The 22,703-nt window shown below is 43.7% G+C and overlaps 1 protein-coding gene across 1 annotated transcript in view; it reads right to left on the bottom strand.

Moving 5' to 3' along the window:
* Positions 1-9,856: 9,856 nt before the first annotated feature.
* Positions 9,857-22,703, bottom strand: part of lrrc4cb (leucine rich repeat containing 4C, genome duplicate b) — a 43,341-nt gene continuing 30,494 nt past the window's right edge. The window contains 2 exon segments of the mRNA XM_068724352.1: positions 9,857-12,796; positions 12,799-13,387. Of these exon segments, the coding sequence (XP_068580453.1) occupies positions 11,466-12,796; positions 12,799-13,360 (1,893 nt within the window). The 5' untranslated portion in view covers positions 13,361-13,387 and the 3' untranslated portion in view covers positions 9,857-11,465.

The raw sequence follows: 22,703 nt of genomic DNA, 5'->3' as shown, positions 1-22,703 counted from the left end.
CGCCGCCATCTCGCCATCTCGTTCCGTGTTCCTCAGAGCCTGTTTACGGCGTAAAAAAACCCGGCCAACACAACCACTAAGGAATGTGCCGTGACGTCATCAATGTGCAGCGTTTGGCTTCATCTGGCGACTTTTAGTAAGCTAGCGCTAGCTAATTTCCACCGGGAAAGAGTTGCCAACAGCGCACAGGGGGACTCCACCGTCCACCGTTTCTGTCACCGGGTAAAAAAAAATGGATAAAGAGCTTCCTTTTGTGCCGTAAAGCGAGCCTTCGCGTTCTCCTCGGTGCAGTGAATCGCACAGTGAAAATGAGGTTCATAGGGAAACGCAGAGGGTGTCGTTATTCCACCGCCATCACTTTGTGCAACCAGCATTTACCTCATAATGTCTGTTGCCACTTTAATACTGGGGGGTTCATATGTTGTCGTTTCCTGTGGATCGTTCATGCACTCATGCCATCCATGACTGATTCACATTTTGGCAGTACTAATATTGTTAGTAATAATAATATTGAGAGGTAGCTTCGGTTTTTTTAAGGCAGGAGTCTACCTGCTGAAGCTGCTATTCAATTTTAATATTACTAAAATTGCAAAACTGTCTTTGGTCAGGGAGGGCTGTTAGTCAGGGGTTTAACCCCGACATGTGACCTATTGTTGAGCTCTTTACCCAAACCAGTAGTTTGGCGTTCGTCGAGTACGTGACAGCAGGACGGCGGATCGATAATTCCTTTTGGCGTTGCCGTCAGAACGACTCGCGCAACCCGGCGGTCGTCGCTGCTGGATTAGAGCTCTTACATTGGGGGGGGGGGCGGGGGGAGCCAGAGCGGAACCGCAGACTGTCATTTCCACGGCTGAGCGGTCTGGGTTTTTGTCGTCTGCCAGCCCATCAAAGCGCGGAAAAGGGCAGAGAATATTGCTTTCACTGCCAACCCCGTGTCTGCCAACGCAGGTAAACACATGTTTAGCATAAGACACTTCCTGGTGCGTTTTTGAGCTCTCCCTACTGACTCTTAAAATCACAAGCAATGCAGGCCCGAGCGTTTGGCCCAAGGCTGCAAATAACAACTATTGTTGTTAAAAAATGACTCAAATATTAAGTTCACACTGAACAGAGAATAACACATCTAAGAAGCTGGAACCATGAGGATATTTAGGACTTTCCTGTGTTGTGTTTTTTTTAACGGTTAATCAGCACCACACCTACACAACCGTGTTTGCTCTCTGTGCTCTCCTCCTCTGCAGCTTTTCCTCGTCGTCAACCTAGATGCACGGGTGCACAGTTTTATGACGATGTCAGCACTTGCTTGAAACTATGCCAGAGCTGCAACAGCAGCACCGGCGAGGCTTACCTTCCCCGTCTTAAACGCACAGGCCTCTCCATGTGTTTAAAATGCGTAATCTGCTACTCGACTCTCCGGCTCGTCTGCCCCGACGCGTGAGGTCCTGTTATGGTTGTGTCCTTCGCCGAAACGTGTCAATCTCGCCTTGTGTGTCTCGCTTCCAATTTGTCAGCGCCAATTAGCCCGGCCTCCGCTTCCTTGCACTCCCAAATAAAGCAATTTTGATTTCGATACAAGCCGGGGGGGGGGGGGAATAATTGGCGTACAGTGCTCTATAGGCCATTTAACATTATGCATTGCTTGTTTTGTTGGTTTGCATGTAAATACAGCTGAGGGAGCAGCATAGATACGGAGAAAACAAGTGCAGCACAATATGAAATATTGGAATACAAGTCTGGAAATATTCTTATCTTTTTTTTTTTTCTTTTTTTTCCCTCTCCCTTCCTTTGGAAATTCACTTCACGCTTATCCCTTGAAAAGTCCTAAATAAATAAAAGCATTATTTTTTTTTTTTTTCATCAGATGATACTCAGCCTGTCAGATTAAACCCGCCAGTGTTTTTTTTTTTTTTTTTGTAGTAACAATCACACAGACTACTACAGATTAAGGAAAGCAGATGTCTTCTTGCACCCCAAAGGGCAACATCGGCTGACATCGGCAGACCAATTTTTTTTTTTTTTTTTTTTTTAAGCTCTCTCTTTTTAAAAAAAAAATAAAAAAAGGAGAGCAAATTTGTGGAGCTGCCACACGCAGTTTAGATTTCCAGCCCACATGAGTCGCAGAGGCACGTCGAGCGCGTATCACTTTCAGGCAGCAACCGCATGCCTCCCGCCTCCCGCCGCTGCCAGTTTGCTCGAATCAACCCTCGGATCATTTGTCGCGGCGCCGGATGTCTTGTAGGCGGAAGTGGGATTGGCTGCTGTCAAGGCAACATGCAGCCATTTCTTGTGCCTCCTAATTGCAGTTTCATAGGAACAACCGCCATATATATATATATATATATATATATATATATATATATATATATATATATATATATATATATATATATATATCCCCGTCCTAGCCTAGAGCGCATATGTTCCAAATGTCGAGGTCTCGGAGTTGTTTTCCACTCGGCGATAAAAGGAAAACATCGAGGCGTCCATTCAGCTGCGACTGAAACAAAACTCCTAAACACAAAACACGGTACAGCTCGGTATCCGTGCAGCGACAGCAGCCTTTAAAGTCGGAACGATGTCGCCTTTTTTAAAATCCGTTTTGCAGCTCTTTGCTTCTGTCGGATATTGTAATGAATTATACATTAACTAGGATATTAATCAAAGCAAATAATACAAAAAAACATCTGGTACCTTACACACACACACACACACACACACACACACACACACACACACACATGCAGTGAGTGAGCATTGAGGAACGTTTTTCTTTCTTCTTCTCTTCTCCATCAAATCATAATACACTTGGCTCCCTCTCTTATCCAGTCTGTGCAGACAAAATGTCTGTAGCTACTTCGGGTACAATGCTGCCCGAAAACCTGCGAGAGATGCCAAAACTGTATTTTGCGAGGCAACTATCAGAGCCTGGAACTCACAATTTTTAGACCTTGGCCTACATCTGTTTCACATCGACTCACTCTCACTGATAGAAATGTGGCTACTTACAGGTACTGAATACAAAACTCAATTTTTTTGCAGGTTCTCATCCTATTCTCTTTCGTATCTCGTATAGTTATCTCAGCGGAAGGTCATGTATCTTGTGTCGAAACATAAAACAGGGATGCGCGTGCAGAGAAACTGCTCTTTAAAAAAAACGGAGCATTTTTTTAAAGCACGCTTTAAAAATCTTACTGCCCCCTAGTTTCCATCATATATATTTCATATCTGTATTTGTTGACATTTCTGTTTTTATTGGATATTTTATGGTGAAAAGAGAGAAAGGACGCAACGAGCGTCGAGCTTCCCGAGCCTGATAACAACCAAGACGATGCTTTTACATGGTCTGGTTCCTCAGGCTACTGAGCAGTCCATAAAGGATTTTTCTACCTTTCAGTCTGTGCACTCTCTCTCTCTCTCTCTCTCTCTCTCTCTGTCCACCTGTGTTCTGTCTAACAGGTGTTATTAGATTCTGGATTATAGACAACAGCACTCAAGTGGATTACCATCTGTTTTCACAGCTTGCTGGTGGTCCATTTAACCTGAACTAGACCCACTGAACAGAGCTTTTCTTAAAGGGGACATTTGCCCGGAAAAAAAAATAAAATCTGAAAATCAGCGTATATCTGGTTTGGTCATCATGTGTGTTTGGAACACAATAGAAATCTCTGCACCCTGTTCTGGTTTGGCACAGCTCAAATAATTCATTCTTTTACAAAGAAGGCCAATTCGTCTTTAGAAACTGGAGGTCATTTGAGTTCACATTTCGGCGGCCAAATCAAACCGTTTGCAGGATGTTCAACCTTCGTCTCTTCACAATGCATTTCATCCTTGACTTCCTTCTTGACCGCGCTGCTGTTAAACGGCATCAAAGTAGTCCACGAATGTGAGACGTGAGTTTTAAAAGATCATTACAATTCCTCCTCTGCATTGTGTAGGTTTCTGTCTTCTTGCTTCTTCGCCCTCTGGGGCTTCCGAAGAACAATGCAACGGAAAAAAGCGCGTCGACCACAAACGCATTTAGTGCGTGATCGTGGGTCGCACGCCATCGGCTGCTGTGTACAGAATAATGTAGCGTTCTTTATTCATGGAACCTTAAAAACAATGCTCGTCGTGTGTTCTGCTATAAGGGGCTCGACAGCTGTGGTAAAGTACAGTACGTTACATGAATAATCCGTTCACGATCGAGTTCTTGGAGTATTCCGTTTGCGGATGTAAACTCCGTATCCTGCTTCTAGAAAACCCGAATACGCTTGCTGGAGTTCTCCGAAAGAACACCAGGATACCGTATCTCGGTTATCGAGGCGCCACCGACCTGTGGACTTGCACACGCGTCGATGTACGCTTGCACTGCTTCCTACAGGGCAGTGAAAGGAACAGCTCCTTCCTATCTCCAGGCCACGGTCAAGCCCTACACCCCCCCGCCCGACCACTTCTCTCTGCTGCCTCGGGGCGAGCGGTCGCCCCGTCGCTCAGAGGTCCCTGCGGCCGATCGACCCGGTCACGTCTGTTCTCTGTCCTGGTTCCTCAGCGGTGGAATGAACTTCCCACTGACGTCAGGACAGCGGAGTCGCTGCCCATCTTTCATCAGGCTGAAGACCCACCTCTTCAGGAAGTGCTACCCTGAGCCTTCCACTCAGCACTTATTGTATTCATACTAGCTTGTTGCTCTTATTGTATTCATACTAGCTTGTTGCACTTATTGTATTCATACTAGCTTGTTGCTCTTATTGTATTCATACTAGCTTGTTGCACTTATTGTATTCATACTAGCTTGTTGCACTTATTGTATTCATACTAGCTTGTTGCTCTTATTGTATTCATACTAGCTTGTTGCTCTTATTGTATTCATACTAGCTTGTTGCTCTTATTGTATTCATACTAGCTTGTTGCTCTTATTGTATTCATACTAGCTTGTTGCTCTTATTGTATTCATACTAGCTTGTTTCTCTTATTGTATTCATACTAGCTTGTTTCTCTTATTGTATTCATACTAGCTTGTTTCTCTTATTGTATTCATACTAGCTTGTTGCTCTTATTGTAGTCATACTAGCTTGTTGCTCTTATTGTATTCGTATTACTTATAGCACTAACTGTTTTTCTTGTTTCTGTACTTTGGCTCTGAGTTATGCTCTGCTTCATGCTCTTAGATGCTTGTTTGGAAAAGGAAATGTACTTATGACTTCTGGTGACTAGTAGTTCTCTTGATTACCAATGTTGATGCACTTATTGTAAGTCGCTTTGGATAAAAGCGTCTGCTAAATGACTAATGTAATGTTACCTGCATACATTCTTTTCAAAATAAACTTCCGTCCTCACAGGGAACAACTTATTTAGGTTCGGCAAACAAAACTACGTAGTTAGGTTTGGGTTAAAATGACCATGGAAGAGACGTTACTCAAGTACTAGAAGTTACACGACGAATAAAACCAACGTTGACGTCTTTGTTTCACACGGGGGAGAAGAACCGCCATCTCCTGGCCGACAGACCAAACGTCTCACTTCTGGAGCGACCGAGAAACAAAAAGAGGCAGAAGCGTGACAGGCCGACACCGAGGGCAGCGTTAAAGGAGTAGTATATATCTGCTCTGTTTTTAAGGATCGCTCGGTCCACAGCGTGGAGGGTTGAGAGGGAGAGAGAGAGGGCGGGGGGGGGGGGGGGATGCTTTTAAAGCAGACCGCTTTTGACGATCCGAAGAGGTTTGCAATGACGACGTCGTGTTTTAATATTACTGTAATATGATCACATCCAGGGAATAAACTCATAAACGGGTTAGCCGCGTCCGAGTAAACACAGAGAACCAGACGGAACACCTTTTCTGTGAATCGACTTTCTAGAGCGGCGCAATCTGCCTCTGAGGAGAGTGTAAACCACTTTGTGATATTTTAAAGTTTGATAATCCGTCTATCTGGATTTACTAGTCGGTATTTAATAATCTTTTCCAATATTCCAATGACGCAGCAATCTGTGGTCTCACGGTACGACGTATTCCTTTTAAGTAAACTTATATTACTTTATTAACCAGTCGTTTAAAAAAAAAAAAAGTAAATAGCATTGATTTTTTTTTTTCTAAAGAAATTATAAATGTTCTCTTAAAAGTGGAAGCCGCTCCCTGCTTCTTCCTCGGGGAGATTAATGACGCTTTCACAGCGACTCTGCAGAAGAAGAAGAAGACCGTTCTGCTGATAACGTTGCCGATGGTTCGTTTATTTTATCCGTGAACCTCGAGTGGACTTCGCCGTGTCGTAGTTCAGCTTTTAACCTGTTCCCCCCCGTTGCAAACCCTCTGGTGTTGTTTTGCTTCATGCCAGCGTTTTGGTCTGAATGCACCTGATTCCTTTATCCGGTCCACCGCAGGGCTGCTGTATATTGTTGTATATTCATGTTCCACCGGTACCTCCAACTTCTAAGACGTGACTGTCTACTGATAAACAGCCGAGGTTTTAATATCCAAAAAAAAAAAAACTCTGAATATCCTTAATTAAAGCAAATGGTCATACTAGTTTGTTTTGTAGATTTTGTTTTCCTCAGTGAATGCAGCCTATAATTCCCGAATTTCAGATGACCAGCGCTTCACACCAGCACACGGATGCACCACACACACACACACACACACACACACACACACACACACACACACACACACACACACACACACACACACACACACACACACACAGCCTCAAAGCCACAGAGGAGCAGCCGGGGCTCTTTATTTTTCCCCCCTCCTTCCTTTCTTCTGTCCTTGTCAGATTATCCTCACAAGTACTGGGACTTTGCCCTTCTCTGGATACAGAGCTGCATCCGAGTGGAATAAAAATGGAAGTTCTGCAAAAATAAAGGAGAGTGTGTAAAATAACATCCAGCTCTAAAGCCACGGACGGTAAATGACCATCTGGTGAATATACTTCCATCTCTCACATACAGTATACACACGAATACCGTCTGGGAAAACAAAAGGAGATTTACAGCTCGGTTTCGGTCATAGGGGTGCGGCATCATTTCTCACCGAGGCCCGAGCGTCTCATCTCCTGAATAAACAGTAATCAGTTAGCGAATGAATTAACCATCCCGTTGTTTTCGAGGCTGACCATACATACCATTAGGTTGTCTGAATGGAGCCCGCGCCGATTGCCTCGCAACATTTTTTTTTGCCGGGCGGCCGTCGAGTACCCTGCGAGTGAAATGGAGCGATCCCAGAGGCAATTGTGACCGTGAGCCATTTTGTGCTATTTGGATAGTGGAGATGTTATAATGAAAAGCAGTCTCTTCACTGAAGTGAAGTGTGTTTTCCGTTTTTTTTTTACACGGATCATGATTGTTTCCTGCAGATATTCAGTTTAATTGATTGAGTGATAATGCATTTTGAAATGCCTGGTGAGTGTAGTGCAGGTTTGTCCTTTTCGGTTCCTGACAAGGTTCTGTGAGGTTCTCTGTTCGTCGTATTAAGTCCTAAAGCCTGGAAGTGTGTTGGAATTATTATTTTTTTTTTTTATGTTTTTGGTTAGATGCCTGAAATAAGGTCTGTGGTTAACACAAGCTTAAGAGACTTTAGCGTTTTGTTTTATGACATAAAATACATCAGTAGATGCCAACATTTTGAAGTTCTAACGTGTCTGAAAAAGGGTGGTTGCTAACGAGCGGCTATATGTTGCTAACGAGCGGCTATGTTGCTAACGAGCGGCTATATGTTGCTAACGAGTGGCCAAAGGTTGCTAACGAGCGGCTAAAGGTTGCTAACGAGCGGCTAAATGAGACTACAAAGTGGAATCATGGTCCACCTTTACCGCCTCATGCTCGCCTATAGCATTAGCTTTTTTTTACTACTGCCCATTGCACGCACGCACTCAAAAAGTACGGTGTTAATTTGATAAGATTCATTTAAAAAAAAAAAAAAACCTGTAAATATCATAAACTCGTCCGGTTCGATACTAACTTGGCGGTGACCTACAAAAAAAAATCCGTCATCTCTTCAGCACCCTATTGAGCTGTCGGTTATGAAATTCTCAAATTTGCATGCATGAATCAAATGATTCTGTCAGACAGATGGAATGATTCAAATTAGATGAAAAGAACCCGACTTCCCATGTATTATATAGAGAGATCAGTTCCTTTTTTCCTCTCAGAGTGAGAGAGATCCACTTCCCTCCTCTGACCTCCATAAAATAAGCTCAGTACATTTCCTCACGGCGCATTCTTCTCAGTTCAGCATTCTGGGAGCTGCTTAGTAATCCGTCTTTGTTTTGTGTATTTTTATACACGTTTTCATGTGCAAATGGGACAAAGGTGGCAAAGTGATGACAGCTTCCCTGCTGAATAATACATTCTATGAAATCTATTGGAAAAAAAAGAATTGCAATTTTTATTTGTATTCATGTACAGTATGAACTACAATCTCAGGTATCAATAATTGAACATCATCCTCAGAGAAATTAGTTGGACTCATTACAAGCACAGTCTCTTGTTTTTTTTTTTTTTTTCTTGTTTTTGTTTAGCTTTTTTGTCGTTTTTTTTTTTAACAATTGAAGCACATGTAAAATTATGATCTGAAGATCTTTTTTTTTTTTTGCATTATGTTTTTGAAAATATTTTTTTTTTCGTAGAAATTTAACCATTTGATGATTATATTCTCTCCGAAAATGAGAGAGAATATCCCCACGTACAGTAACCCTCCCTATACATAGACAGTTGGCAGAATAACACACGAGAATTGGATCACCTTGGCTCGGGGTCGGGTGGGGGGGAGGGTTTTTGCACAAAAAAATCAAGCTCACTCTGCTGGTATTTCAAGTCCAACATTCTGCGGGTCAGGCTTAATTTCACTCTGGCATTCAAATATCTCTCCACAGCCATCCGGCTCCAGCAAATACCAACACAGAGATATTCCATTCATTATGAATAGCTCACAACCCATCATCCCCAAATATATATATCAAAAATTCTCCACCTTTTTTTTTTTTTTCTGTTTTTTTTTTTTTTTCACTGTAGCCAGCGTCAAACATTGAATCATTAAGCCACCAAAAGCATTGAAAAGGATTTGAGCATTGAAAAAAGAAAACAGTGGAAAAGGGAAAGAATGGTTCACACCATGACGTGACCATTGACTGTTCTCATCTCAGTGAATAGGTTCTGTTCCACTTGTTCCTGCTCCGCTGTCTTTAAATGTATATTTCACCTCCACCGTCGTTTGTTCGCCATTCGGTCATCGTGTCAAAGAAATGGAATTTGGGAGACTTGACTTGATAAGAAGCAGCATGATTGTGTGTGTGTGTGTGTGTGTAGCGACGTAGCTGGTGTAGCTGTCTGTAACTGAGGTGAAAGTCGATAAAGGCGAGAGGGAGCCCCCCCCCCCTCCCCCGGACGGCCATGTAAAATTTTTCGCATCACGCGGCGATGTTTCATTTGATTGACTGATGCTTTGCAAAAAAAAAAAAAAGGTCACGTCACGCGGGGGCGGGTGGGGGTGGGGGTGGGGGGGGGGGGGGGGGGGGGTTCAAATCTCATCAAGACCATTTGTAAATACACACTCCGTTATGCCAGTTATGTCGATAAATCTGTCACATTTGTGAAATCGACCGGTGGGAAATTAAAATATGCTCGTTGCGCGGAGACCAAAGCGAATGGCATCTACCTCGTCTTACTTTCTGCACAAGGTCACTGTTTCCATGGCGACCGTCTGATGGCTAGTTTTGCCTCCTTATTCCTTATCTTTTTTTTTTTTTCTCCCCCCCCCCCCCCACTCTTCTCCCTTCTTATCTGTAATATATCTGTTTGAAGACCCCTCATGGCCGTTGTGGGGTCTGCCCACTCCCCCCCACGCCCCACACACACACACTCCCCCCCCCCACTGTTCCTCACTTTTCATCCCTGCCTCGCTCTTCCTTGAGCCTTCCTCTTTGAAAGACTAAATGGGAAAAAAAAGGGCAAAGCGTAAACAGACTACAGGAGAGACAATGTTCTGATGGTTCTATAAATGATGCAACATCAAAGTGGGAGCGTTTTTTTTTTTTTTTTCCTTCCCTCAGACAAAAAATTAAACTGAGCAAGGGTTGCTTTCGATATCAAAGGCCCCCTAACCCCGGTTAGATGTCGGGCACAGGGAGAGTGGAATAAGTCTCCCGCTGTTCTGTTATCAGCTTTGCTCTGTTCGTCTGCAAATGAACTGCTGATACAGATTAATGAGCTGTAACCCATCTCCTCTTATTTTGTTGCAGGTTCCCTAACTGCCTCGCTGACTATGCTAGCCCCCAGTCTGCGTTAGTCTGACAGGGTCACACTACATTACAAAGCAGCCTCATTTGCCTCTTTATCTGTATAACAGATGGACCATCAGCGCCTGAGCTTGTGTGACCCCGGGGGTGATGGCAAGGTAACGCGACACTGAGTGGACGTAGATCATTACTGGGTTAACAGGGAGGCTACAGACTGCAGCCTTATGCTCCCCCTCATTTTCCCGAACAATATTCTACCGTCGTGCGGCACACGCCGGCGGATAAAGCGAGACAAATGAGACACGGCGAGAGGGGTGGGGGGGGGTGAGGAACGTGCCTGAGCTAAGTGACAGAGAGACAATCAAAGACGCGATAGGACATGGAGGAAAGGAGAGAGGGTAGGCGAGGGGGTGGGGGGGGAGACGAAGCACTCAGACAGAGAAGAGAGGAGGAGTAGAAGGAGAGCGAAAGTAGTAAAGGTTGAAGTGTAAAGGAAAGGTAGGTAGGAGGAGTGGGAGCAGGAACCGAATCTTAATTAAAGTGAAGGATGTATGGCTGTTGTTTAGGAGCCACGGGGGAAATGCACAGTTGCTAATTTGGCTGCTCTGCTCCTCAGGCATGCTGGCTTCACTGTGATATCATCCAGAGCCGTGTCATTAAAAAGAGCCCATTTTGCGTTGAGTGACAGCTTAGAATGTGACGGCAATGAACATAACCCCAATTCTGGGGTTTTGTCTCTCGTTAAAAAAAACCTCCGCCGAAATTGGACGTGGTGCGCTGAGCAAATAAACGCTCATAAATGCTTATGAATACCAATGCCCTTTTAACAAAACATATTATCAGGTAAAATCCAAAGTGTTGAATCGATGGCGTTGCATTCATTTTTGTTCAAGACCAATTCGGTGGTTTCACATGAGCTGCATTTGATAAGATTCCACATTCACGTTTCGTAAACCATTCCTCCCCTTGTGCAGTATTACAGAGAGAGAGAGAGAGAGAGAAATAAAATGAGCTAAAAAGCTATCACAAATGTTTTTCTTCATTTAGCCACTAGACATACTTTTAATAAATAATCTTTGTTTTTGTAAAGACACTTGTTAAAGTATCATATGTCGTCCCTTTGCCAAATGCTGATTTACGCCGTCACCTTTGTCAAGTCAGTGTGATTTTGACTCCCTTTTTTTATCTTCAGGTTTTGGTCCATTGTACTCCAAGTATGAAACTGCTGATACCGGATGCTTTAGTCAAATTCAAGATCAGATTTGGGTCTCTTGTACATTGTCTTTTGAGCAGGCTTGAATCAGTAAAGGTTCCTGTGTGGCCGAGCTGTGTATGGTACCGAGCATAGGGCCGTGGTGGTAGGAGCTCTTGTAGGTGTTGTAGTGGTTGTAGTGCTCGAGGGGGGGCAGCGATAGGTGCCTCTCCATGGCGGCGACACCAGCGAGCTCTTCTTCAACTGTTATCACCTCCATGGAGGAGGCGGGCCCATCGGGATCCTGCTGGTTGTGCTGCTTCCTCATCTTGTAGAAAATGACCAGCAGGACAGCAGCCATGAGCGTGATGGCCACGAAGCAGCCGATGATAATCTTGGTGGTTTTCATCACCTCGTCCAGGCCGTTGAGGGCTCCCTCTCCATCCAGATCAAGAACTGGAATTGTGTAAGTCCGCTCTGTGGTCCTTGTTGAAACGGGAGTACCTCTCGTCGTAGAGGATGACACCCAGCCAAATGGGGGAAGCGGCGTTTGGCTGTCATCCCCCGGGGTCTCAATGGTCTCAACGGTGACTGTGGTAAAATAGGTCACCCCACTGTTCTCCACAGACGTGACATTAAGCACAGCGGAGGCAGAAATGTTGCCTGCCGTGTTGCTAACCATACAGGTGTAAGTCCCAGTGTCCTGCATTGTGACGCTAGTAAAGTTCAATGTCCCATCATTTAGTACAGACAGACGCACCTTATAAGCCCCGTGTGTCACCAACGAGCCGTTTGGCGTGAGCCAGCTGATGGATGTCAGCGAGCTCGTGCGACATTTAAGCTCCGCACCCATGCCCTCCGTCACATTCAAGTCACTGGGTGGCTCCACGATGACGGGAACATCACACTGGAAGTAGCTGTGGTCCAATTCCCCGATGTAGCGACCTTTAAAGACCGCAGGAGAGTGGCACCGGGCGCAGCAGCTAGTATTGGCAGGTACAGTCTCCTTCAGCCACCAGCTGAGCCACAGGATATCACAGTTGCAGTTCCAAGGGTTGTGGTGGAGGTGGACCCGCTCCAGGCGATGCAACGGCGTGAAGAGGTCATGCGGTAGAAAGGTAAGGTTGTTGTGAGCCAGGTTGAGCTCCACCAGCGACTGAAGGTCATCGAAGGAATTCCTCTCGATAGTTTGGACCTGGGCGTGCATCATCCACAGCTTCTGGAGGTTCACTAATCCCAAAAATGAGCTGGGCTTAACGACGGAGAGCTGGTTTCCTGACATTTCTAGCTCCTCAAGCCTCACCAAGGGTAAGATGTTGGGTATCTCCTTGAGGTTGCACATTCCCAGGTTCAGGTAGCGCAGGTTGCTCAAGTCCTTGAAGGCGCCGTCAGAATGTAGGAGAGACGTTTGAGCTCACCTAGATCCAGCCTTCGAAGCGAGGGGACCCGGTTGAAGGCATAAGATGGTATACTTTCGATAGGGTTGTTCCGTAGCCACAATTCCTTTAGCTTGGACAAGTACTCAAATGCTCCATTGGGGATTGTCGTAAGCCGATTATCAAAGAGCTCCAAGGTGTTGAGACTGGCCAGTCCATTGAAGGCGCCAATTTCAATGTTGCGGATGTGGTTTTTGCTCAGCTGCAGGATCTCCAGATGGCGCAGATGTTTGAAACTGTCCACCTTGATGACCTGGATGAGGTTGTCCTGCAGGTTCAGGTAGCGAGTGTTTGTGGAAATGCCATCTGGGACGTCCCGTAGGCTGCGGCGGGTGCATATGACTTTGCTGAACTGATTGCTGCATGAGCAGACGGAAGGGCAGGTCTGAGCGCGAACCAGTCCTGCCACCACCAGGATCTGGAGGGCCAAAAGCAGCACAAAGAGGGGGTTGGACAGCGCCCCCTTCAGCCTACGACCTCTCATTGTCTGGCGCTGGAGGGAGGAGATCATTTTGTTCAGCATTCATAGTTCATCTGCTGTTTGTGTTCTCTGCAGGAAGAAAAAAAAAAGACAGACAATTATATTTAGCAACCACATAAATTAACTGACAGAAAACAAAGAAATTGAAGATGCAACTTGGAGCTCTGGTAAATTATAATAGGTGTTTTTTCACCCTTTTTTATCCCTTCATATAGTCCAAACAATTCACCAAAAACTTGACAACAGATTGATTGACAATGGAAATAATAATTACTTGCAGCCCTAATCTAATTAAAACGCTACAACGTGCATAGAGTGTTGAAGAAACAAGATCTAAAGGAATTAAAAGGCTTCAATTGATTTGTCATATGCTGCCCTTATGTAGAATATAAAACAGTTTCTTGTTAGCTCTCTAACCCTGGATTGTCCCAGATTTCCAGACTTCACCGAAGCTTGACGCATCGGCACTGGAGAGCGAAAAAAAAACCCCAAAAAATGAGAACTTTGAGCATTCTGTTATTAAATTAAATTTAAATTGAATTTCTTGTAGGGATCCTAGGATTATTTAATACCCAAAGCCCAAGTCATAGACCGTTTTAACATTGCACAATGAATCTTCTCTATACAGAACAAATGTCCACGCTAACAGCAATGTAAAAACCAATGCAACCTGCATGCATGCAAACAAAGAGAAAGTCCACATATTCTTGCTTGAAATGGTGCTATAGAGCTCATATAAAACACAACATTACATGAACAAAGTCATTGACAAATGTTTTCCAGTGACAAAACAACGAGGCTAATTTTTCTCTTTTTTTTTGTTGTCATTTTACTATAATATTCTACATCCTTTTTTATTGCCTTTTGAAATTATGTATCTGTGATTCATTTCCCGGGGGGTTTACAAAAACAACGCTTTTCATTGATTCGTGATTAATGCCTTTTTTTTTCCCCACTCGAAACAGTACCGCAGAGCCGTTTTACTTTTTATTACGATCCAATTTATCGTCGCACCGAAATCTCTCACAAATAGCGTGATCCCATAGTGAGGGAGGGGCCCTGATATCGCCCTTGTATAACTACAGCAGGATTTATCATCTCCCAAATCAAGTGACTGACAAGAAACTCGTTACTTGTGTTATCTTAGATTAGATTCGATGAGATTAGATTAGTCCATTCAGCCTAAGTGTCTAAGAATATGCCGGAGTGTGCTCAAGATAAAAATAGACCCGAGACATTCGTACACATACAGTACACCATGTACCTTTCACTCTCACACAGCAGTGTTGATGTGTCGCTATCGCCCCTTATTATCTCCCGCCCGGGCAAAGATGGCAACCAACAGAATAAATCAATACGCGCTGTATTCCAAACGTATCATGTGTGCTGGGAAAATTATAAATGTGACAGCATTGTATCACGCTTTTCTATTAAATGATACAGTCACCGTTCTTCAGCGCAGTCGGCCGTCTTTGCCGAGAGCGAAGCACTCCCGCCTAGTGCAGGAGACATTAACCTTGCCTGCTGGGTCCTTACGCTTAAGTATCCCCCCCCCCCCCGTCTCTTTCCAACTCTTCCATTCTCCGAGTTATCTGTTAATCTTCTCTTTCCACCAAGCCACCAGCAAGAGGAAGCGAGTCTATTATGACAGGTGTTTTCTAAACTGTAAAAATTGTTAACTGAGGGGGAAATGTTCTCTGGTGAGGATGAGTGGCTGGCTTAATCAGTAGAAATGAGCCTGTGCATGTGGCTTGTGTTTTTTTTGTTTTTTTTGTTTTTTTGTTTGCCCCAGCCAGGCTGCCTGCCGCACACCAAGCCGAGTTGTTTGGAGAGAGGCTTGCAGAGAGATGCGTCCTCTGCTGGGGGAATCGGAATCGAATGCCTCCCACTGGGCAGTGTGTGTGTGTGTGTGTGTGTGTGTGTGTGTGTGTGTGTGTGTGTGTGTAGGGGGGGGGGGAGGGCTCATTTTGTCTGGCTGGAATCACAAACGACTCAGCGTCGCCACCTGAGAGATGAAAATGTCATACATGGCAAAGAACGCGGATGGAGAATGTCTGCTGTCAATAAAAAAAATTTAAAAAAATAATCTCCACCGGAATGCTTTAAGAATAGCAAATTCAGCAATGAGCAATGTTGATCTACCACTCGCAGAGTCATTGAGGCTTTGTGCGCGTGGCTTTTTCATAAAACATTGGTATCTGAATGCATTTTTATCAGCACAAGAAGGCCTTATAACATAAAAGGGGTTTGCAGAAGAAAAAAATCAAAATTGCCTCAAACATATTTCCTTCCTTTGTCGACGCAACACTGAGTGGATTAATTCCATCTAGGCATGCTCAGCATGTATTCACAGCCTCTGAATGCAGTAGCCCCGCTTACATCTAAAATCCTGCCAGCAACATAAAAAAACACACCCACCCTTACTCTTCTGCTCGCTGCACCAAGCACTGCGATTTGCCAAATCTGTTTGTTCTGATGAGTTTTGTAGGAAAAGTGCGAGGGTAACGTACGTCTCAATCGAGGGGGCGTGTGCAGAGGGAGGAGGGGCCTGTATAAAGCGGAGACCTTCGGAGCGTTTAAACCACGATGTCAGATGATTAGAGTCTTGTCAGGCAACGTCCGGCCAAATGCGTCGGCTCGGACGTGCCCACACACACACACACACACACACACACACACACACACACACACACACACACACACGCACACACTGGGGAAGCGAGCTCGGAAGTCTTTGATGCAAATGACCGAATGTCTACGACTCAAGAAATGAGGTAACAACAAAAAAAATTAAATAAAGAAATAGTCCCACGGCACGAACACAAGAAGAAATATGTTAACACTGCTCCGCGCGAGTCAAATTGACAAAGATTATCCATTCATGAGGATGAAACGTAACAAGAAATGTTGCATTATTGAGCAACTTGCTTTGCAGGCACATTTTTTTTTTTTTTTTCTTTTAGATTTTTGATGTTTGTCTTTGCTTGTTGGCATATTAAACATTTCCCCTCAGAGTTCTTACGCGGGGGGATTTGGACTGTTTTATGTTCAATAAGATTATTCCAAGCGAGCGACAAAAAAAAAAGAAAGAAAAATGACAAAGATCTCAATTTACAATCAGACAGAAAATGTGTGGCACAAGACCTCTAGACAAAGGCCAAATAATGCAAGTGACGTTGTTTATTATGCAATTTACCGATCAGTCGTTTGCAGTTGATCCAGTGGGTGTTGACCTGATAAAGTGGGTAAAAAAAATAAAAAAAATGAAGAAATGAAATGTGGCAAGTCCCTCTTCTTCAAGACGGAGAAAGAAGCCTGTGGCCGATTAGTGAACTGAATGTCCTTCTGCTAATTCGTTCCAACACAATACTGATTCATTACATTTGCATACGTTAAGTTGCGTGTCTTGTCGTGTCCTCGTTTGTGCTGATGCCGTAACCTCACGGGCCATCTGGGTTTTACAGAACACACGCGTACAGACGACGGACCTCAACTTCTTCTCACGTTCTTTCGTGCGGCGGGCTTGGAGTGTGCCTCCTCGGATGAAGAACATCAGATAACTATGTAAATGGCCAGCGCCATCGTGGTGGATGCCACCTGTTCGCTCGTGACAATTTTGGAAATTAGCATAAATTTACGGCCCAATAATACAACATAAGGCTACGCATTCTGCCCCATATGGCCTATATTGAAGTCCTGCTTTCCTGAGATCCAGGAAGGAAGTGTTTATTCTTTATATTACATTACAGTCATTTAGCAGACGCTTTCATCCAAAGCGACTTACAGTTCAGTATCTATCTACACACCGTAGACGCAGCTACGGGAGACATTTTGGGGTTAAGTGTCTTGCTCAAGGACACATTGACATGAGACTAGCGGAGGAGCAGGAGAAGGGAATCGAACCGACGACCCTCTGATTGAAAGACAGCTGCTAAAAAAAAAAAACAAGGAATGGGGAAACGTAACCAGTGGTTTTTAATGTGTCGTCTGAGGGTCGGTCTGTCGCCGAAATAAAAAAAAAAAAAAAAAGTTTCAGCGTATATAAAAAAACGTTTCGCCGCAGCGAGGCGATGGATTGGCTAGTGAGAGGGTGTCAAATAATTTAAGTCGTTGTGCAGGTTTGCGATGTTTGTGTTGATAATGGAGAATTATACGACAGCATCAGGAGCCAATTGAAACTAATGGTTATGTTGTTACGCTGTCTGAACACATTTTTGAATTATATTTAGCCTGTAATTCAAATTGCAGTCAAACAGACATTTTTAGACGTCATTTTATAGTGTTTGCAAAATGGCTTCAAAGTAATTAAATACAACCCATTATTAACGAAATGAAGCTGGGATAACGCTTAGACTAATTGCGCATGACAGTCTGGACCGTTCGTGTATTGTGTTGCTACTTACGAGAAATTTCGAGATCACTTCCCCTAAATCACCTCTTGAGAAGGAAACCTGTGAGGAGGAGTGGTTGTGCATGAGGCGCCGAGGAGACACGGATAAATAACCGCATGCAGCATAAACAATGACCTAAGCTAAAAAAGCAAACAAAGAGATATTGTGGGAAGGTAATGCTGGTGATCTCCAAAATCCAAATCCATTTGTATTATTGTCAACAGATCCGAGGAAGAGACCAGAACCGATGCCGAGTTAGTCCATCTGTCAATACTTACCGACTTTCCTACTGCGCTGGTGGCACTCAGCCCCCCGAAGCCTATTTGTTACCATTGAACAGCTAAATCTTTAGGAAACGGGTCAGAAATACACACTTTTGTTCTGCTACAACGGCTTAGTGCTATATCCTAAAACATCTGGGAACTGCAGTTCACTCAGACAGGACTACATGGATTATTAGGGGACTATTTCTGGCTGCAGATGAATACATGTAAAGCACCCATGTTCTTTGCACTAGAGGGATATATAAACGTCACCCGCTGCAACAATTGTTTGTTTCTACTTGTAGTTTTTGGACAATAGTGGAGATCTGTGGAACAAAAGAACGAGATATAGATATATATATCTATATATCGCGCTTTGGCTACACAGAAAATACTTGTTAGGAGAACAAATTCATTGTTTGGTAATTTTTAGGGGCTTTTATTGACCAAAATAAGTTGAGAAATATAGAATACTGCGAGCATAATCTGTTTAAATAACTTGGAGAAAATCAAAACGAATCGTCAGTTTGTAAACGAATCGATAAGTTGATCTACAGAAAATTCATTTGGCATCTATTTTTGTCATTGATGAATCATTTGAGGGGGGGTTTTTTGTGCAAAAAGTGAGGATTTAGTTTTTGTCTGTGTCACATGTGATTGTTAAATGAACATCTTCAGGTTATGGGCTGTTGAATGCATCACATTGGACTCTATAATGGGCGTTTTTCTCGTTCCAGACAAAGTGATTCATGGAGAAAAACAATTGGACATCAAAGCTGGGGTCGCACACATTGGAGAAACCATCAAAGAGTATGCATGTTTTTTTATTATTTTTTTTAAATCATCCAGCTGAATAACCCGGCCCAGTGTTGCCAACAAAAAAAAAAAAAAAAAAAAAAAAAAAAGGCGCTAGCAGCACTAGCTCCAAAGGTCGCTAAATCTAACGAGGAAAAAGTCGCTTCAGCCCTCCAAGCAAAGCCACTCATCCAAAAATATCATTATGAACACAAACACATGATATTGTAGACAAGCCAGAATGAATGCCACCAATACTTCTCTTGGATTTCTTGATTGCTGTCGGGGGTGTAAGGAGTTTAAACAAATATATCAAAAGATAACTTAAAACCCTCTCTAGCTTTAATCTAACAAACACATTGTGTTCCATTTTTTTTTCTCCTCACGAGCGAACAATTGTCTCACATTTAGAAAATAGCAAAATGTGGCCCAGTACGACAAACGGTCTTTGATGATTTCCTCGCCATGACAGATTAATACAGCATAATTATTAAGATTAAGCAAATCCAGTAATAATCATTTGAATGAAAGACAACGGCAGCGTCGCTATAAGCTTCTATAACAATGTGCGGCTGTGGTTCAGCTTCATGTGTAACAGGGGGTTTAAATCTTGCACTGGAGCCCATCACACCGAGAGGCCACCATTGCTTGCTGCTGCAGACTGAAGAGTGCTTCACTCTCTCCGGTCTCTGCTCCACCTGGAGAAAGGCAATTCCCCTCCCCCCCCTCCTCCCCCACCTCCTCCCCCACCCCTCCCATCCTGGTCTCAGCACGCCGAGTGCTGGTGAAATAAATCCAGCACGCCGTTGGGTGCTGCTGACTTATCAGCCAAACTCTCTTTTTTTTTTTAACAAGGAATGATGCCCCCCCCCCCCCCCCCCCCCCCCTTCTTCCGTTGACTGGATGAGTCTCAGAACAGCAAAACCAGTGTTATTTCCTTCAACATGTTTCACCTCTCTTGGGATGGTGTTATCCGACAAATATAAAAAAAATATATATATTTTAAGAGTTGTCACCGGCTTGCTTGCTTGCTGCAGCCAATTTTAAACTGTGCCTGTAACTAGGGTAAGCACCAGGCTGTGTTCAGTCCCACAGACCCTACTGCAGCTGTCGCATGCATGGTAGTGCTTGGTATGTTGTCACGTTTGGTGCTGAATTCACTAAATCTTGTTAGATATATATATATATATATATATATATATATATATATATATATATATATATATACTGAACATAGTATTTGCCTTTTGTCTTTATCGTCTGGTTTGGGTCGGTTGTTGTTGGAGCGACGCTTTGGGACAATAAATTTTTTTTTTAAACAAGGTTTGCTGGCAATGCAGCCTCTTCTTTGCTTCACTCTCCTTTGTGAAAAGAATTACAGGCCCCTGCTGCAGCACACTGTAGTCTACACACACACACACACAGAAGAAGAAGAAGAAGAAGAAGAAGAAGAAGAAAAAAAAAGGACTCCAGTGTTAATTTCTTTAGCTTTATAAAGCCAAATATGGAAGATTACTTAGCGGAACGCCCAAAGAGAAAATCGGGGTTACATCAGCTACGAATTGGAACCGAACGTAAACAGTGTTGAACGCGCGCGTTCAACCGGGTGATTCAAAGTACAACTGACGGCAGCCACAATATTTCATTTTTCAAGGCAATGAAAGTAACAATCCATCCTGACGAAAGTACCCGAGTACAAGTTATCTGGGAGGCGCGATATTTCATTTTCAATGGATTCAAGGTAACGTCGTCCTGATTGTACGGGAGCTAGAATGCATGAAGCATAATGTCTTGTTGAAAGATGGCTGCGGACATGAAATAAGGAAACATATAAGCAAGGTCGTACTTGTGGGTTATGTTGAAGTTTTTTTTTTTTCTCTCTCTCGCTCTCTCTCTCTCTCGCTCTCTCTCTCTCTCTCTCTCGCTCTCTCTCTCATCTGTGTGGAGATAAAGTGCTTCATGAATGGATGGCTGCCAAGGAGGTCAGTGAAAGGTGGAATGCTACGCTATAGGGTGCAGCATGCTCTGGAGACTGCAGCCACACTCAAGATTTAATAAAGCTGACCAAACCTAAAGTGTTTACTCGGTCGCTCACCCTCACAAGCACAGGATATGTTTAGATTCCATATATACCTTTTTTTTCTTTTTTTTTCTAAGTCATTTTGGACAGGTCAATAGAACAACGTAATTGGATTTTTTTTTTCGGAGCGTTTTTTTTTTTTTTTTCATAAAATCTCGATTGGCTCCTTTTAATTTTAAAGCCGCCTTATAATCGATTGTCGGGACCCCGGCGGAGGGGGGAGGGGGGGCAAAAAAACATGAAGACTATAGCTGACTGATACATCGACTTGACCCTATACAGCGAAATACTGCATGCAGTGCCATAATGTCCTAAACGCTGAGCCAAAAGAGGCTAAAAAGCTTTGCAGAGCTGCAGAGTTGGCTGACATTATTACTAGAATCATTTCATTTAATGCTATTTAAAAACAAAAAACATACAAGTATATTGATTAAGCTTTAGGATGACAAAAAGGGGGGGGGGGGGGTAATGCTGAGAGTTCAAGCTCAAAGCCCAATAAAGGAAATATGGATCAGACATAGAATCCATCCATTTTTTCCACACCTATGGTGTCAAATATACAGCCGAGGGCCAGAACCGGCCCATCAAAGAGGCCAATTCGGCCCACTGGATGACCATGAAGAATGTGGGGAAACTATTTGTTGACTGGGGGGGGGGGGGGGGGGGGGGGGTTGTGTTGTCCTGAAAAGAGTAGCAAGTCCTACGCTGGATACGTTATGAGTATAATATTCGGCGCCACTGTCAAAACCCATAATGGCGTAAAAAAAGTACAAGAAGAACTTGCAAGGACAGCTGAGAGCGGAGGAGACAAAATGATGTGTTGGCAGGTAAACAGCTGTCGGTTCTTTTAGTCGTGTAGCCGAGACCTCAGCGCAAACATCTCAGGCTGTTCGTCAATCGTTAATTGCGAACAGAATGTACATTCATGCACTTCTTTACAATAAAAGAGAGGTACACGTTTGGAGCTAGTTGTCATCTCTAGATTCTCATGGGACGGTTTTGAACAAGAATCCGTTTGATGCCTCCGCATTAGAGTCTATCCAGTCCACTCTACGATATACTGACACTAGTCCTGCAAATTCTTTTGGACCCAGAAATTGTTGCCATACACTGTTAAGCTGGATGTGAGCTTAAAAAAGGCCTTTTTCTGATGTCTTGTTTCGGGGTCTCTTATCATCGTGAACTACGAGGAAGAAAAAGATGATGCGGGTTTTGACCCCTCGGACCTGAGCTCAACCTCCACCACCGTCCCCCCCCCCCCCCCCCCTCTTAGGGCAGCAGTGCTTCCAGATGGCACGGTCGCATTATTGAAAAATCATCAAAATTATTATTTTTTTTTTAAGATGACCAGGCTCATTTTTCTCCCGTCTGTGATGGAGCGAGATTAAATTAAAAGAAAAGGCACAAATTTGAGAGCAATCAAGCTGCCATCTGGAATTAACGGTCAGGCAGACCATCACTGTGAGAACAAAAAAAACAACCTATAGGCTCGTTTTAAATTTGCTATCAGGCCAATATGCTACGCTGTAATGTAGACAGAGTGACGATTGCGGCCTCGGCTTCTGAATTCTGACGGGCGTGTTTTGGCTTCTGCTTATTAAACGGCTTTGAAAACTGCCGCGACGCACACACTTCAAACTTTGTGGAAGCAAAAAAAAAAAAAAAAAAAAAAAGCAGTGAGTGGACGACTCTGTCTGACGCGAGAGAGGGTTTTAAAAAAAAAAAAAAAAAAGCGTCACACTACCGTGTAAACAGGTTCTGCGAGGATTAAAATGGAAGCGATCATTGGCTTAAGAGCAAAGTAAGACATTGCACATCTGTAAAGTCAAGATATTGGAGTTGCAACAAACACGTCG

The sequence above is a fragment of the Cebidichthys violaceus genome, unplaced genomic scaffold (assembly GCF_023349555.1).
Source record: "Cebidichthys violaceus isolate CVI_PGR_0920_01 unplaced genomic scaffold, fCebVio1.0.p SCAF_30, whole genome shotgun sequence".
In the NCBI taxonomy this organism is placed as follows: Eukaryota; Metazoa; Chordata; class Actinopteri; order Perciformes; family Stichaeidae; genus Cebidichthys; species Cebidichthys violaceus.
This window is presented reverse-complemented; position numbering and strand designations above follow the sequence as displayed.